Source organism: Puntigrus tetrazona, chromosome 10 (genome assembly GCF_018831695.1).
Source record: "Puntigrus tetrazona isolate hp1 chromosome 10, ASM1883169v1, whole genome shotgun sequence".
NCBI lineage: Eukaryota > Metazoa > Chordata > Actinopteri > Cypriniformes > Cyprinidae > Puntigrus > Puntigrus tetrazona.
The window spans coordinates 804,353-820,869 of NC_056708.1; the positions used below are offsets into that span (position 1 = coordinate 804,353).

Below are 16,517 nucleotides of genomic sequence, written 5' to 3' on the forward strand. Positions count from 1 at the left end.
TTCGTTCTCTGATTATCTGAACGTGGTGTCAAAGCGGTATGAAGCTCAGGGTCATCGCAAACTGCTCGTCGAGACAAATCATTTAAAACGTCCATAGGCTAGCTAGGCTACATGTTTTGAGCATTACAGAAAATTTGATAGTGATTTTTAGTCCTCAATGAAGGTTGTGCTTTGAATAAAACTGTGTATGGCGCTGCTGAATGTGTTTGTGTAATGAACATAGCAGACATACCGTGAAATAACTGCTAAAAGACGCCTTCATATCGAGTTATCCTCGCGAGATGCAAGCAAGCGCTAACACACGACCTGTAGTTGAATCACACGCAAGTGACTCGTACGAGCGATTCATTGAATGAATCATATACTCACGAACTAATGAGTATCCTGCTGGTAAGGTCACAGGAATCCTAAAATCCGGTGTGCTGACATTTATCAGCTTCAAACCTTAAAATGCACACGATAACGCTAAATAAATCCACTTTATCATCTACACAAAGCGGAGGTTCAAATAGAAATGTCTAAAGATGGATGTGCGCTTGTTTAAACTTTAACTGCAACTGTGTAACGCTTTAAACTATTCTAATAGGCTAATAAGCAATTAGCGAAGAGAACCTAAAGTAAAGTGGTAGTTGTGCAAATTAGCTTAAATAATAAAAACAATCGATGAATAACATTTCTGGTACAGACAGTCCTCTACTGACGTGAAAGGTCTAGTTTTCTGCCAAGTTCATGCGAGGACACTCTTTTTCTCTCTAGGTATGTAAACCAGTACAAAAGGACAGCGGTCGAAAAAGCATAAAGCGTTCTGTGGCGCAAACAAAATGTTTGAAGAGAAGCCGTCTGGAGGGAGCTGAGCTCTGTGGGTCATTTCCTGACCGTTCATTGAGTCTCTCTAGCAACCAGTCGGCCGGATCCCCGCTGGCTCTCTCATAGAAGTTCAATAGAAACGTGCGAGACAGCCTCTGGTCCGCCGAGGTTCAGCACGCTCTGAAACAGAACCAGAGAAGCAATCGAACGGCTCGTCCACCTCTGATGAAGGTTTCTCTTCCGGCTCATGCACGCGACACGCAGAGCTTCATGTCGGTTTACACACTCTTTGGTGTTTACAGAGCGTTATTAAAACCAGAGATCGCTGCAGAGCGACTGACTGATGGCCCTTCGTGGAAAATCCTCGCTTATTAATGTGCTGTTGACTGCTTTTGCCATTTCAGAAATGTTCTCTATTAGCGGTCGTATAAATTTGGTTTGAGTTTTAACAAGGAAATGGAACGCAGAGAGCCATCAAAAGAGGCGTACGCTTCCTCCAACTTCAATGCGCCGACTGAGAATCGTAGTGGAATCAGAGAGGGAACCGAATCTGCCGTTAAAAACAATCAGCAATTAAACCCTGACTCCAGGCTTTGAAACCAGATCACAGAGAGCCGCTATTAGAGACTATCTTTGTTAGTCCTAACGTCGCTAAGAAGAGGTTTTCTCGCTCGCTGATGGAGAAAGCGTCCCAAATGAGCGTGCATGCCTCGTTACCCCAGACGGGCCGTGTTGTGAAGCGCTCAATGTACATTTTGTCCTTACGTTTGACCCTCGTGTTGCAACACAATGCAAAATGCCATTCACTAATGGAGCCCTGACTCATTATAATCAGTCATGGGAACGTGTTTGTGGAGGTACGGCGGAGATAGGAAGTGAACGTTTCTCATGAGCATGAAGGGAAAAAGCCATGCAAAAAGGCTCACTGCTTTTCGGACGCATGTGCTTTTGCTTTGAGCGAGCGTGGCCTCGTTCGGCTCACTTCACTGCCGCTTCTTCAGTTCTGTTGTTCTTTCTTGCCCAATTTTGAGGTTTTTTGGGCTGTTTGGCTTTTTGTAGCATGCTGTGTCCGAACAGTAGAACGAAAACATCCAAAACGCACTTCTAAGTGTTTATTTCATTTGCATCCATTATAGCCTTCGGTTACTTTCTTTCAATGAGGTCTTATTATTTTTAAAAGCTGTTTTCTCAGAATTATCACTAAAGTCAGGCGCCTTTAAAACATTACAGTTTTAGTCCTATCTATATTCTGAAGGTTTTCACATAATTTTGTTTACGTAATTTTAAATTTTATAACATTTCAATCCAAAAACATTCTTTTTTCTTTCTAGCTTTTTTTCACGAAGCCAGTTTCTGCCAAAGAATAAAAAAATATATATATATATATATATATATGCAATTGCCACTTTTATCTCACACAATTCAGATTTTTATTTTCACAATAAAGAGTATTGGTTGCTTTAAAGAAGGTTTATATATATATATATATATATATATATATATATATATATATATATATATATATATATATATATATATAGATATATAGTAATAGGTTTATATATAAATGTGAAATTTAATTTATTTAGTATTTCAGCATCATTACTCTAATCTTAAGTGTGATATGATCCTTCAGAAATCATTTAATCTAATATACTTAATATTTATTATCAGTATAAATAAATCATAAGACATTTCATAAGAATTTTCACAAAAAACTTTTATTCCTTTAGGATTATGTGTTAATAATAATAATAAAATAATAAGAAATGATGGCAAAATGATGGCAATATATTTTTAATAAATGCTGTTCTTTATAAGTTTTTATTCATCAAAGAATCCTGAAAATAAATATTGCCGTTTTTTAAAAAAATCAGTATATCAGAATGATTTATAAAGATGTGACACTGAAGACTGGAGTAATGACTGATGAAAATCCAGCTTTGCATCACAGAAATAAATTATATTTTAAGCCATTGTTTTAAATGGTAAAAATATTTCAAAATATTAGTTTTTTTCTGTATTTTAATTATATTATATATTATATATATATATATATATATATATATATATATCTATATTTCTGTTTTCCTTTCCCCTATTTATCTTGTCTTAAAGGGACAGTTCAACCAAAAACAAACTTTCTGTTATTTTTCTTCCCCCTCATGTCAACGACTTTCAAAAGACTTTCATATGGACAGAAAGAGTTATATCTCAGAATATCTTCTTTGTGTCTCACTGAGTAAACCTGGGCCTTTAAGAGCTGCAAAAGAAACCAATAATACTTACATTTGAGAAAGTTTGTGAAAGTCTCCCGTTGCACAGGTGTGATAGAGAGACGTTTTAAGAAGATTAGCACAAGGCTGTCAGACTGACACTGGGGGAAATGAAGAAAATATTGAAAGTTTGTCTTGCAGACAGCTTTATAAAGTTCTTCAGACATGGCTAAAGTTGAAAGATTAATCCCAAGTGTTCATCCGTCTGCATACTAATATTCGTCTGGTACAGCGTGAGTGACTCATTTCAAACGGTCTCAGGTTATTTTAGATAATGTCTCTTCTCCAGACACAATACCCATTACCAAAAGATGGCTTTTTCAGAGGTTCATTCTTTCAACAGCTTCATTTGCATTTCACGCCGTCGGAACAGGTTTCGTCAGTCAGATCTGAAAATCAGAGGAATCATTTTCTGTCTGCCCCCAGAAAGCAAAGTCACAGACAATTTCAGTGTTGTATTTACAGGTTATTAACCGATCAGCAGCGTCTGCGCTGCTTCTTACTTAACTTGTCCTCTGGTCAAGGTGAAAGGACAGAGAGGTTCAGCTTTAGGCGCCCAATCCCATTTTCGGATGTCGGCTGTCATCTGAAACTTGAAGAAAGTTTCTTTAAAGTCTTAGAATAACAGTGTGGTCTAGTTCACCTTGTGAAGCAGTTCTTGTTTTGTAAAATCCCCAGCATCTATAAATGTGTCATTTTAGCTGGATCTGGTTTTGTTAAGCTCCCGTATGGACATGGATACATTATGTTTATTGGATAGATGGATATATTAACTCCAGAGACTGATTTATGGGACCAATGAAAAGAAACTGCCTCCATCCCATAGTTTTGTGGGTTATGAGGACAGCTGGAAATGACTGTAGATGACTAATCCATAGACAGGGAAACACTATGACTAATCACTCTAGTGCTGATGACCTACAGAGACGCTGACGTTCCTCCAGCTTTAGTCAGTAGTGAGCTCTAAGAGAACCTCAAAGGAGAGGTCAGCGAGATGAACGAAGTCTGAATAAATAAATTTGGGGACATTAAGACATAAAGGAAAGTGAAACTAAACAACAGTTAGAACTCGAGTAGTTCGCACGAAAGAGATGTTTGCTTAACATTTTCTCAACCTCCGGCCACGAACGATGTAAATGAGTTCGTTTCGCCATCTGATTTGGAGAAATGTATCACTACGTCACTTGTCCACCAATGAATGCTCTGCAGTGAATGGGTGCCGTCAGAATAAGAGTCCTTAGTGACACCTCCTTCTTGGAAAAAGTCCATCTGCTGTTGTCCTCTCACGTATAACTTTATAAAGCGGGGTTGATCTGTGCGTATTTCTTTCCTGATTCAAACAAGACACAAGAAAGCAAGCAATCATACTAAAAAAAGAAGCTAAAAATGTCTTGGCGATGAATGAGTTGCTTCCAAAGAGGTATCTTTTGAACTGATGGACAGGAGTGCTGTGGATTATTGTGATGTGTTTATCAGGACGTTCCGACGGCACCCATTCACCGCAGAGCAAACAAACTCATCTACGGTCCGAGGGTGAGCAAATTTGTTCTCAGTATTTATCAGACAAAAATGTGAAACATGATATCATCCCGTAAGTAAATGACGAAGACAACGTATTTGTCCTTCTTCAGCCTTTATTTTCCATGTTGCTCAGTGGAGATTATGCATAAACACACATAAACACCGTCAAACATGAGAATGACTTGACACCACCTTGGTAAACGGCTAAAAGTCCACCTAGACTTTAGATCTTCCAGTACAAAGACAGGCACAGGTCTTTCCAGAGACTAATCTGTAACAAATGTACAAATATTTGAATTACAAAAAGGCAGCTGAATCGGTTTTGGAGGGTATAAAATTGTAGTAGATATAAATAAAACCCAAGATGTTGCCCGAGTTTGATGGCGCTTATGCATTCAAGGTGTTCGCTTGCTTTTGGAAGTGTGGCACGTGAACGGTTTGGTTAACACCGACCGGACTGAGCTCCTGCGTTCGCTTTCGTCTAGAACCTCCACAACATACTGAGACTAGAGGAGGTGTGATGATGCAGAGAGAGCGCGGTACATTCAGGGCCATATCCAAACAAGCACATGGTAAATACATCATGCACTAAACAAAAACTTTAAAAATCAAAGGCTGCGTTCATCTAAAAGGGGCTGAATGTGGTTGTAGTGTCTTTGGTGAAAAGACCAAGTCAAACCGGCGTTGTATCTTTCAACCATTACCCATCCAAGATAAAGAGACAGACGGGCAAAATCCTGGATATGATCAGCTGAGAAATAATACTAGACCGAGTTCTGAAAACATCAATGTCCTCAATGATCCCAAATTAAAAATGTGCATTTATAGTCACTCCAAAGCTCCGACGGTACATCAAGTGCGGCTCCATGCGGTTTAGAGATAGTATAGAATATTTATTTATTCACGACTGAGGAATCACTCTTCTGTTCACTTCACAGCCACAAATATTTGAATTACGTTTGTGAGAACACACTGAAATGTCTGCTTTAAAAATACATTAGCACTCACTTTAAGGCTTTTAAGTACAAACTCTCGCAAACACGCTGCATTCACGCAATCGCCCGCACGCTGCGCTAAGACAACAGACTAAACTAGGGACTACGTGACGTCCGGTTGCCCTACGTGACCAAGCATATGATTACATCATCTATTTAGTAGCAATGTGCAACTAGGTCTGTATTAAAAAGGACAGGTACAACCATTTAACTGAGAATGGTAATCGTGTGTCGGGTTAATACGTGTGGTTTGAGAGAAGGCATCGCGCTCGAGGGCTGAGGTACCTCCTTTTCTGCAGATATGCATCCTTGCGTGAGGATTTACCGTAGTCCGTTTTTCCCATGGCTCAATTGGTTTCACCACAGTAACAGAGTTAGAGTAACAATGTAGTTTACACGACGGCCAGGCTGAGCCGGATGTGCTGGCCTGTGGTGATTGGCGTTCGGTAGTGTCTGAGGGATGCTGGGAGGTCATATCCTGCCCGTCTCGTGGTCCTTCTCCTCCAGCAGATGAATGAGCTGACCGAAGCTCTCCTTCACCGCCTCCATGTTGTCCACCGTGCTGCCCTCCAGAATCCAGCTCTTTCCTCGTGCCAGAGGTTCCAGCTCAAAGTATTTCTTTATCTGCGTGATTAAAAAATAAAGCTTAGTTCGGTGGGGGTACATAAAAAAAGTGAAAATGGGCTTTCATGCAGTGTGCGGTGATTGAAAACATCCTGCAAAGTATTAAATGTGTAGTTATGATCTCTCGAAAGAAAGAGACGAAACATTAGCATATTCCCCGCCCGCTTTTAGCGTTGGTCTGAATGAAAATGCTAATTCATTCTTCACCACTAGGTGTCGCTCTCGAAGCGTTAAAAGCTCACAGACACCGCTTTTTAAATGAAATCGACCAATCACTGAAGGGCTGTGGGAAAATTAAACGGATCGTTTGGGAGCATATTACAAGACAAAGAAGGTGTTTTTTTGACCTTGCATGCATGTCGGCCTGTCAAAACCCATAATAGGAGCACTTTAAATTAGATTCCAGCATATTTCATCTTTAGGAAAACTAAATACACACTGTTTGAACCATGTGCATAGTGTGCGGCAGGCATACGACTATGCCTTTAGGTTTGCTATCCTAAGGTCTGCTGTCAAAAACACTAAGCAGACCAGGACCAAAAATTTCACTTTCTTTTTTTAGTTCGGGCCAAACAACAAACAAAAAATAATTCCAAACACAACCACAGCATTATTTTGCGTCTCAGAAAAATACGAGATTGATTTGTTTCCGAATGAATCAACAGTTTAAATGATTCAGTTACAACGACTCACATATTTAAAGTGACTTACTGCCGCCTACTAATTTACATTCAGAATATATTTTTTTATTTAAATAATTTTTAATCGGTATTCAAAAGATAATGGACTTTAAAAGCTTTATAAGGTAAAAATGCCCATAAAATGTACAAATGAGTTAAAACTGATTAAAAGGGAAAAGATTAATTTCTATCAGTAACCAGTACACAGAATATGAAGACTATCACAAAACTCAGGAGACAGCAGTCTATTGAGATATAATTTTTTTGGTCAATATCGCACACCCCTGCATGCAGCATTTCTTAATTATTTGCTCTACTTATTACTTATTTTTAATACCAAATTTCTTGTCTTCAGTGATCTTGAGTTGACCTCATTTAAAAATAAGACACAAATCAAATATGCAACTTGTTAGCTTACATGCTAACAAATGCTATACTGACAACATTGCTAGCTTGTGCTGACTTACGGTTAATTAACTAATGTACTAGCACTGCACTGAAAACCGACATTAAAAAACTGAGATCAGACATTTAAACAAGAGTTTTTAACGAACATTTGGCTGGGGTTGTTATTATGGAACAAGTTTCCCCTATTGACCAATAATAATGCAGGATAAATTGTATCTGTAAATATTCAGCCAGTAAACGAGTTCCAAAATAAAACAACTAGATCTTTATTCTACTGAAGTTAGAAAGTATGAGGTATCAGCCAAGAAATTCCAATGTATTAGCCAGGGGAATATGAGGACAAACTTGTAATACTAGCGCCAGTCCTTTTCAACAGGGCAGGAACGGGAGGGAGTCAGGAATGTGTTCACTGTACTGATCAGCGTTAGCTAGGGTAGATGATGTGGAGGAAAACTTGAGGCAACACGAGAGAAAAAAAAAAAAAAGTGCAGTCCTATGATTAGCAGGCATGATGAACGCAAAGACTCGAGGGACAGTAGGGTTACAGAACTGATCACAGCATTACATGAGATAGAGGAAGGCTCTTCTGATTATAAGCAGCTCTGTTTTCAAAATTTCCAAGGCAACATTAGACAGCAACAAACACAAATATTTCAACAAGAGCTATTTCCTTGCTTGAAGCCCTTCAGGAAAGATCTACAACCATCTTATTGAAACTTTAAAAAGCCAGGTGTACGATGTACAGTGGTCCCAAAAGGCATTTGGAAACTTCTGGATACAAAACAATACTTAAAGGGATAGTTCACTCAAAAATGAAAATTGCCCCATGATTTACTCACCCTCAAGCTATCGTAGCTGTATAGGAGTTTCTTACAGAACGTCCTGGCTCTTCCGAGCTTCACTGGCAGTGATTTTGAAGCCCAAAAAGTGCATCCATCCATCATACAAAGTGCTCCATAAGGGGTGTGAGGGGTGCTGGGAGCGTTAATAAAGACCTTCTGAAGAAAACCGATGCAACTGTTAAAAAAATGCCCTTATAAACTGTGATCTCGAGCTTCATGAGAATGGCGTAGCATAAGCTTCGGTGAGAATAAACAAGTTTAGTTTACATCCAACAAAAACCAGTCTCCTCTTACATTGAACGCCATTATAAAGCTTGGAGGAGCTGTTTTAATAAAACTCTGATTGCATTCTTCTGAAAGAAGAAAGTCATATAGACTTTGCACAGAAGGATGGCTTGAGGGTGAATAAATCAAGGGGTAACTTTCATTTTTGGGTGAACTATACCTTTAATTCTCTTATTGCATTAGATTCTCAACACTTTTTGAGCCATTTCTGTGTCCTGTTATGTGTCCTCTACCACATATATACATTTTCAAAATATAGTTTTGCTGATCTCTCTTTAAAGTAAACAATATTTTAGCTTTATCTTGTAACGAAATTCACATGGCTTAAATTTAGGTTGAAGAATTGATAGGGATAACAAAATTGGGCCCAATTTACGCACATAACATTTATAAAAAATATCTTTTGTGTGTGTGCAGAGAAAAAAAAGGTCATACGGGTTTAAAATGTCAAGAGCAAATAGTGACAGAATTACCATTATAGGTTAAACTAGCATGATGCCAAAAAAACCTTGACCTTCGCATGAACAACAGCAGCATCTAAACATCCAAAAATGTCCCTGTCAAAGTGATTTCTCCCCTCCAGCTCCTAATTTATGTTTGTACCCAAATCGTTGACCTCTGACCTCGGAGGACTTCAAGGAGACTAGAATAAATATAGAAAAAGCCACTAGCACAGGTGTGAAAAGTGAAGGCTGAGAGGCTAAATCATTTCAAATGCTGCACTCACATCCTTCCTGACACAAAAGAAATGCACTATATTTTCTCTGGTTTTGGCGGTGTTTCTGGAAGCCGGCCCGTCTCGTCACCTGATTGGCTCAGCCCCAAACCTCCCCGCTGTGGAGAAAGACCACCCCACCGGGAGCTCTTCGTCAAGCCTGGCCTGCGAGTCCACATTTAAACTGAAATATATGGCATCAGTGTCACATCTAGGAAAACGCTGAGCTTAACTGACAGCCAGCGGGAAGGGGCCAAAAAAAAGTTGTCTGAATTTTTTACTTCCCCGTGAGAGTGCAATGAGAGGAAAAAATAAATTAAATAATCAAACAAAACATCCTTTGAGCCAAAGCTTTCCTATTATGCCAAGAATGTTGATTAAGATTTCCCTGTCTGGGACTTTGCTACAAAATTACACAATCCTGCTGCTTCGGACAGCAAGAACAATCTTGGAACGCGAAGCCATATTTGTCTATTGTTTCACAGCGAAACCCATCCAGACTCGAAAAAGCAAAAGTAACATTCACAGAAGACAGGAGGTTGAGGACGGTCTGCCAGTGACATTCAGGAAAAGTGCTTAAAAAGATGATACAGATCGGTACAGAGTGCTGGTATGTCTGACGACAGCTGATGCAGCAGAATGTGTATCATCTCCAAATTGCACAATAGCTAAGAAAACTAGGCAGAAGGAATGAGTCGGAATGAACGACTTTGGGCGACGGTTATACCGCGTTCACGCGTGTATGGAAATTTGCAAATGAAAAAGCATTTTACGTCTAGCTTTTACAATAAAACCAGTCCACGCTGCGCTACATATTATAACGACAAAAATGGTGAAATAAAAGATTTTGCAAAGCATGCATGCTGAAAAAATGGGGTTTTTGTACTACATCTCAATCTAATTTAGCTCAACAATCAAAACATACACGATACACGATTAAACAACTGTAGGCTGACCTGTTAACGTCATCGATGACAGCCGACCGCAAAAAACCCCCCAAAGCATCGTGGTCAGAATCCTTCCTGACGAATTCCAGCACATTTTTATAAACAACTGTTTCCATGCACAAACGGTGATCTTGATGGGTTACAAAATGTGTTTCACGTGTTCACACACATCAAGGTTTTCAGTGGACTAAAATGTTTACATGTGTATGGGAGGCCAAAACACAGCTAGAAACTCTGCCTTTCCAGAAAAAAATCAATTTCTTTTGAATGGGATTTTAATTAGTGTGCTGTTAACGCAGACATTTGTTTAAAAGCAAATGCAATTGTTCTGCCACTCTAAGCTGGTGAAAATATCTACGTGGTTTAGGTGAAAATTTTAATAATTTGCAGAAAGAAAAACAGAACATGGTACAATAAATTATATAAGTTGACAATTTAATATACTTGAAAATAAAAGGCAGATATCTAAATGTATCTAAGGAACCAGATATCAGTAGCCAAACACGATCACGCAAATTTAGGCGTGCATCCCTACTGAGAAACCTTGGGTGAAGCACAAGATGAAGCTAACCTCAGGACATGTGCAAGGCTCACATGGCGCCAACTAAATCTTCACGTTCTCCAAGCCAGATTGGCTTTTACACCTGGTTTACTGCAGCTCTCTCTCTTTATGACATGTTTGGATATGAAGCCTTTCCGGGGTCAGTCGGATAAACCCTTACTGGAGACAAGCCGTGACTAAATCACTCTGTCAGAGACCTGACTACCGATGCCCCTGCACAAAGTCAGGAGCTCACAGGTTCCAGGTCAGGGGCCGTGAACAAACCTCTTGGCCCGTGCGCTTTCATAGTGTTTCCGCCTGGTCATAGAGCAGGTTTACAGTAACTCAATTTGCGTAAAGCTTGACGGTTCACATCTGGATTTGCAACATGATGAAAAGGAGCTGGGATCGAGCTAATTAACTGCAGCATTGCTGGACCTCGAAGTCGCTTATTGGTCAAACTAGCCAACCGCCGATCAGTTGTCCTCTTGCCCTGTGCGTTCGTGTGGACTGACCTTCACTCGAGAAACTCGGCCACAAAGAAATAACACGCGCCCACAGACGCCTAAGGCACTAACAGGTGACCCAAACTCAAACTAAGATCCATCTGATATCCATCAGACTCTGAACTTCGTACTCTTAACCACACACACAGACCCACCTGCAGCCCTGCAAGGGAAAACGTCCCCAAAGGAAGTGCTAATTTCTTGCAAGTGTTACCATTGGGAGAGTCGTTTTCGAGGATCACGTCGCAGAGAGTTTCTAAAGATAGGAATGCGTACAAGCATTGTGATATTCATCAGTTGCAAAGAGAAAAACACAAGCAAGTTTTCGGTCCAAAGATGGAGTTGAAGCAGGCCGCTATAGAGAAACCTCCCCCAACTGCCGAGACTCTGTCCAGTTGTTTTGCAGAGCTCTAGTTTCTGTTATTCATGTGTTAAATCAGGCTCATTCCACAGCAAACCACAGCAGCTCCATGGGCCCCCTCTATTCACATGCTGGAGGCTGCACTCCCCTTCTGAAGAGATTTCCTCATATTAATAAATGGAACAGTATTTCATGCAGGGCAACGAAGGCCCTGTCGCTGGGGATTCCTCAGTGAAGAAACATTCCTGACAAAGTAGCTCAGAGTCAGAACAAGAGCTTCAGCCAAAATCGTGTTCGAGTTTCAAAACAAAAAGTGCTGGCCAAGCAATATGGGTATACATGTGCATGTATTAGAGGTGTATACATGTGTGCGTTATGTATTGCTCAATCTCTCTTGACAGAAACGTCTTTGTGAATCTAGAACATGAACTACGAGACAAAGCTGAGACAGACAGAGAGTTTAGGCTGTCAAATCTGGTGCAGAACAAAATGCATTGCACTCACTGGATCTCTCCGTGCACCTGAGATGAAAAAGCACCATCTGTTCCGATGCCATGACTGTCAACCCCAAACAATAACTTCCCGTCGTCATGACTAGTGTTGGTCGGCTCTTATGTAAGCATGTGTTTGAGTTACGGCGATGACTGAAGTGAAGTTCAGAGTTCTCATAACTCACAGAGTCTGGCTCCAGAACATTAGGAACATATTAAAAGGAGCTGAACCTGGCCCCCTGGATATCTTCAACAACACTTTACCTAAACATAATCCCAACCGGGAGCCCCAGGCCGTATCAGCGGTGATTCATAGACAAAAATTCAAATCTTGATACTACCCCAGCAGACAGTCATCCATATGCTATTTCCCTTTCCTTTACACATTCACACCCTTCTAGCGTGACACGCTCAAACGCAAATGTTGCTGTTCAGACTCACAAGACTGCAAATCAAATTGGTTAAAAATAACCAATTGTAACTGTTGCTCATGAGAGACGTGATTCAATTAGACTGGATGTTGCAGGCCAAACTTGGTCTGCAAAATAAAAATAGTCTATTATAAAATGAACGATCCGGCGCTCCTTTTCAACAAATTAGGTGTGTGCTCGTACTTAAACCACTGCGGGTCAGAAAAAACAGTTCTATACCGGACTTAAATGATTGAGTCTGCTATCAAAGACTGTAGAATACCCAAAATGTGTCATTAGTATGATTTTGAATGGAGAAAAATGGAATGCTCAGTATGTCCTCTCTACTGTAGGAACCCCGCCTTCTGAATTAAAGAGCCAATCACTAATCAGTAAACTATTTAGCCCCGCCCACTAATCTGTGCATGTAGTAGGTAAATGGGAACAGTTGCAAATGCAGGTCTATGCAAAAACCAAACAATACACCCTATTTAGTGAATTTTATTTTATTTTTTAATGATGTGCCAATTGTGTCAGTAAGAACCGGGGCTTTTATTCACTTTATTGTACCAAGGATATGTTAAAAAAAAAGGCACATGGTCTGATGAGGGGGGTTAAAAACAGGACAGAAAATAGCTTATTCTAAATTATTATGGGTTTTTTAAGTAATAATCTTGATAACATTATAAGTGGACCTCAGAGAACAGAATAACATAACAAAAAAGTCATTTGCATTAAGGAGTAGTTCTGAACGTCAGCTCATGATGCTCTTAGCAAGCTAAGCTCTAAATCAGGTGTGTTAAATAAGAGAGGCTATCAATAAAGAGTGCTGAGTCCCCAGGATCAGGACTTAAAACTATTGTTGTACTCATAGGGTTAATGGAAAATATCAAACCATGTCACATAAAAAATAGGGACATTTATTTAAGAATGTACAAAATACAAAAAACTGTACATAGGACAATGGTACCTCAGTCTCCTTCAAAGATGATTTAAGTTTTGGGAAAAGCCAGAAGTCACAGGGTGCCAAATTTGGGCTGTAGGTAAGGCCCTAAGATTTCCACGATCACAAAATCCAGTCATAAAATTGACCTTTCTGTATAATGCGTAATGTCACAGAATTTGCCAAATTGGATAAATCAATCAAAATGCAATACAAACTGTCTGTGAATATTAAGCCACAAAAATACTATTTAAAAATGAATACTGCATGTTCTTCGCATCTCTGTGTGAAGATATACTGAAGCCTATGTGATATGTATTTCATCCCATATCTCATATTTTTCTTGCTAAATGGCCGAATACTTTCCGGACGGTCCTTTTTGTTTGAAGATAAATTAAACAACTTGCAAAAGATTAAGAAAAGTCTAATGAGGAGATATGACAAGGAATGCTAAACGCTGAGTTGCATTAAAAAAACCTTCAGTCAGGTATCAGCATTAGGGCTGGGATGAAAAATCGATGCAGACATTTTCCAAATACATTGCGATTTCTCTGTTAACGATTCTGAACTTAGATTTTAACAGCAGACGGCGCTATAATCTAGTTTTTTTTCCCGCACTCAAATCCTGATTAAAAAAAAAAAAGCACTTGTGCGTTCGGCTGAGTCGTGAAATTTCACCTCAGCTCAGAATTGCGAGATTATTGTATACATGGCCCAATTTAAACAACCCCATAATTCGCCATAACCTTTTAGTATTTTACGAACGATTATTTTAAGTCCAACTGTGTGTAAGGATTTAGAAACAAGCGGACTACGGCAGTTTCTGAAGCATGCAGCGCCATCTGCTGTTAAAAGGCGTGGATTCGAATCCAGAGGAATCACAATGCATTCGGAAAATCTTGATCCATTAATCGTTTCTGCTTCGATTTATCTTCACAGCTCTAATCAGCATTCACTGGAAATGTGGACATTCTGCTCTATACAGGCGGTACACATCATTTGCCAGACGTCTGCTCAAAGAGCAGAGGAAAGAACACTAATTGCCATCATGAAACTGTAAGATGTTCCAGCACATGATGTTTCCTGTGAAATGCTTTGTACACCACAGTAAATTATTTACCATGATCTCGATGACAACTTGTTCTGCGGTTTGCGTGCTGCAATCTCAATACATCACATTGTCCAAAAACCACACAGTTGGACTGCAAGAATTTGGACACTTCGACCTCACCATCTTTCCAGGATCCATGAGCGCATGTTCCTCAAGCGAACGGCTGCTGAGTATTCAGACACTGGACGCTGCCACCAGACAGAAGTGCTCCATGTGGCAGCACCAGTGACCTCTCTCAGTAGAATGCCCTGAGTCAGGCTGCCAGCCGAGACACACAATAATGTCTGGCCAGCATGTTTCTTTCAATGCCAGACAGAATACAGAGTCCACCCAGCCAGACAGTTCAGTCTACTTCAGGCACACAAGATGGCCTTTGTCTTCACATCTCAAACACATCTTTCAGGACGAGGAAAAATTCCTCCCCCAAGAAAACATTCAATTGATGGCGCCTGATGGCAATGAGGACTTCTCTAAGATTTTCCTCGTCCAATGTATTTCAGAGATTCACAACAAACCACTCAGGACCACTTAGATAAAGTGCCATAAGGTATGTTGTACATCTTATTGCTCAGTGTTGGTCAACACGATGAGATTCAATTGCATTGTATAGCTAAACGAATTTGGCGAGCGAGCGATATCCAGGAATGAGAATATCCTTAAGCGAGCAGGGTTTCGAGAGTATCGCAAATGAGAAAAGCAAAGGGTCAACGAGGACGTGAGCTTAGCAGATAAGCCAAGCACGTTTGTTTTCCAGCTCTCTCTGCAAGGAAAGCGATGTAAAACGGTACCTGCATGCAATAGTGGACCCGAAGACATCTGTCATCAGAAACAGGTCCAGTTCTGGAGCTTGGGGGTCTGTGTGTGTCTCCCACTCATGTTCGTTCTGCGTGCATCCATCTCTATCAGTCATAACTTTATTAGAGCCAGATGTTACGGGTGCCCTGTCTACTTCCAGAGCCGTGGTAATTTTATTATTACTCTAAATCACAACCCAGTGAGATCAGCCACGGGAGAACGGAGGGGGTCTGGGTCATGCAGGGGAAAACTGAGGCGGTTCTTTTAAAGGTAAGACATTGACCCCTTCCATTACCGCATGGGGGGAGCTGCTTCCAAAGAGCAGATGGGGAGACGAGGGCAGTAAATTACACCGGTGACTGTGACTCTGCTGGGTAGAGTTTCAACTGCCATGCCCTTACATTTGAGGACCTTGGAGCTCCAGGGGTACCATATAGCAAAGATACTGCTGTTCTCTTAAGCACGAAGGAAGAGATGTAAAAAGTACACTCACACACACCTGTAATAATCAACATTAGAGTGTTGGTTTAAAACAAAATCAACTTTTTCTTTAGAACCGTTTAGAAAAGCATCATGGCTCCAAATCAGTTTTTCTGGTGATCAAAACTGAATTATGTCAGATTAGTCAAAAGCCAATATGGACAGGTTATGCGATCTCCAGAACAATGAGAATAGAAACCAGACAATATTAAATACAGGATGAAACAAGGATGACATATTTATATTTACTTTAACATATAAAGGTGGCTTGAAATAGAAACCCTGTTTTCTTTACTACCCCCCATTTTCCATTCGTGCATACTTTTCCTTTTTCGGACCTTGCCATTTTCAAATCTAAAGCACTTGAAACTTTTAAAATTTCGCTCATAAATATTAATGAGAAGTCTTAACTGATTTCATTAGTAATTAGTCCCGCTTTTGATGCAAAAGAGAAAGTTCAGCAAAAATCAAAGTCGTTCCAAACCCAAAACACCCTCATTCATCTTCACAACACAAATTAAGAGCTTTCTGACCCTCCATAGAGAGCAACACAATCACCAGATTTAAGGCCAAGAAAGGTAGGAAGGACCGTGATAAAATAGTCCATGTGACACCAGGTTTTTAAGGTTGCTATTTTTGTTTTCTTGTAGTATTCTTGTAGCTTCACGAACCACTGATGTCACTTGGACTATTTTAATGATATCCTAACTACCTTTCTTGGTGTTGAATGCGATAGCCTTGCTGTCTATGCAGGATCAGAAAGCTCTCGGATTTCATCA

General features: G+C 40.0%; 1 protein-coding gene across 5 annotated transcripts in view; it reads right to left on the bottom strand.

Annotated features, from left to right (window-relative positions):
• Positions 1–4,699: 4,699 nt before the first annotated feature.
• arl15b (ADP-ribosylation factor-like 15b) overlaps positions 4,700–16,517 on the bottom strand; it is a 33,960-nt gene continuing 22,142 nt past the window's right edge. For 3 of the 5 annotated variants that reach the window (XM_043250789.1, XM_043250787.1, XM_043250790.1), the window contains one exon: positions 6,231–8,309. In XM_043250789.1, the coding sequence (XP_043106724.1) occupies positions 8,118–8,309 (192 nt within the window). In that variant the 3' untranslated portion in view covers positions 6,231–8,117. The other 2 variants (XM_043250791.1, XM_043250788.1) reach the window with 1 other exon arrangement.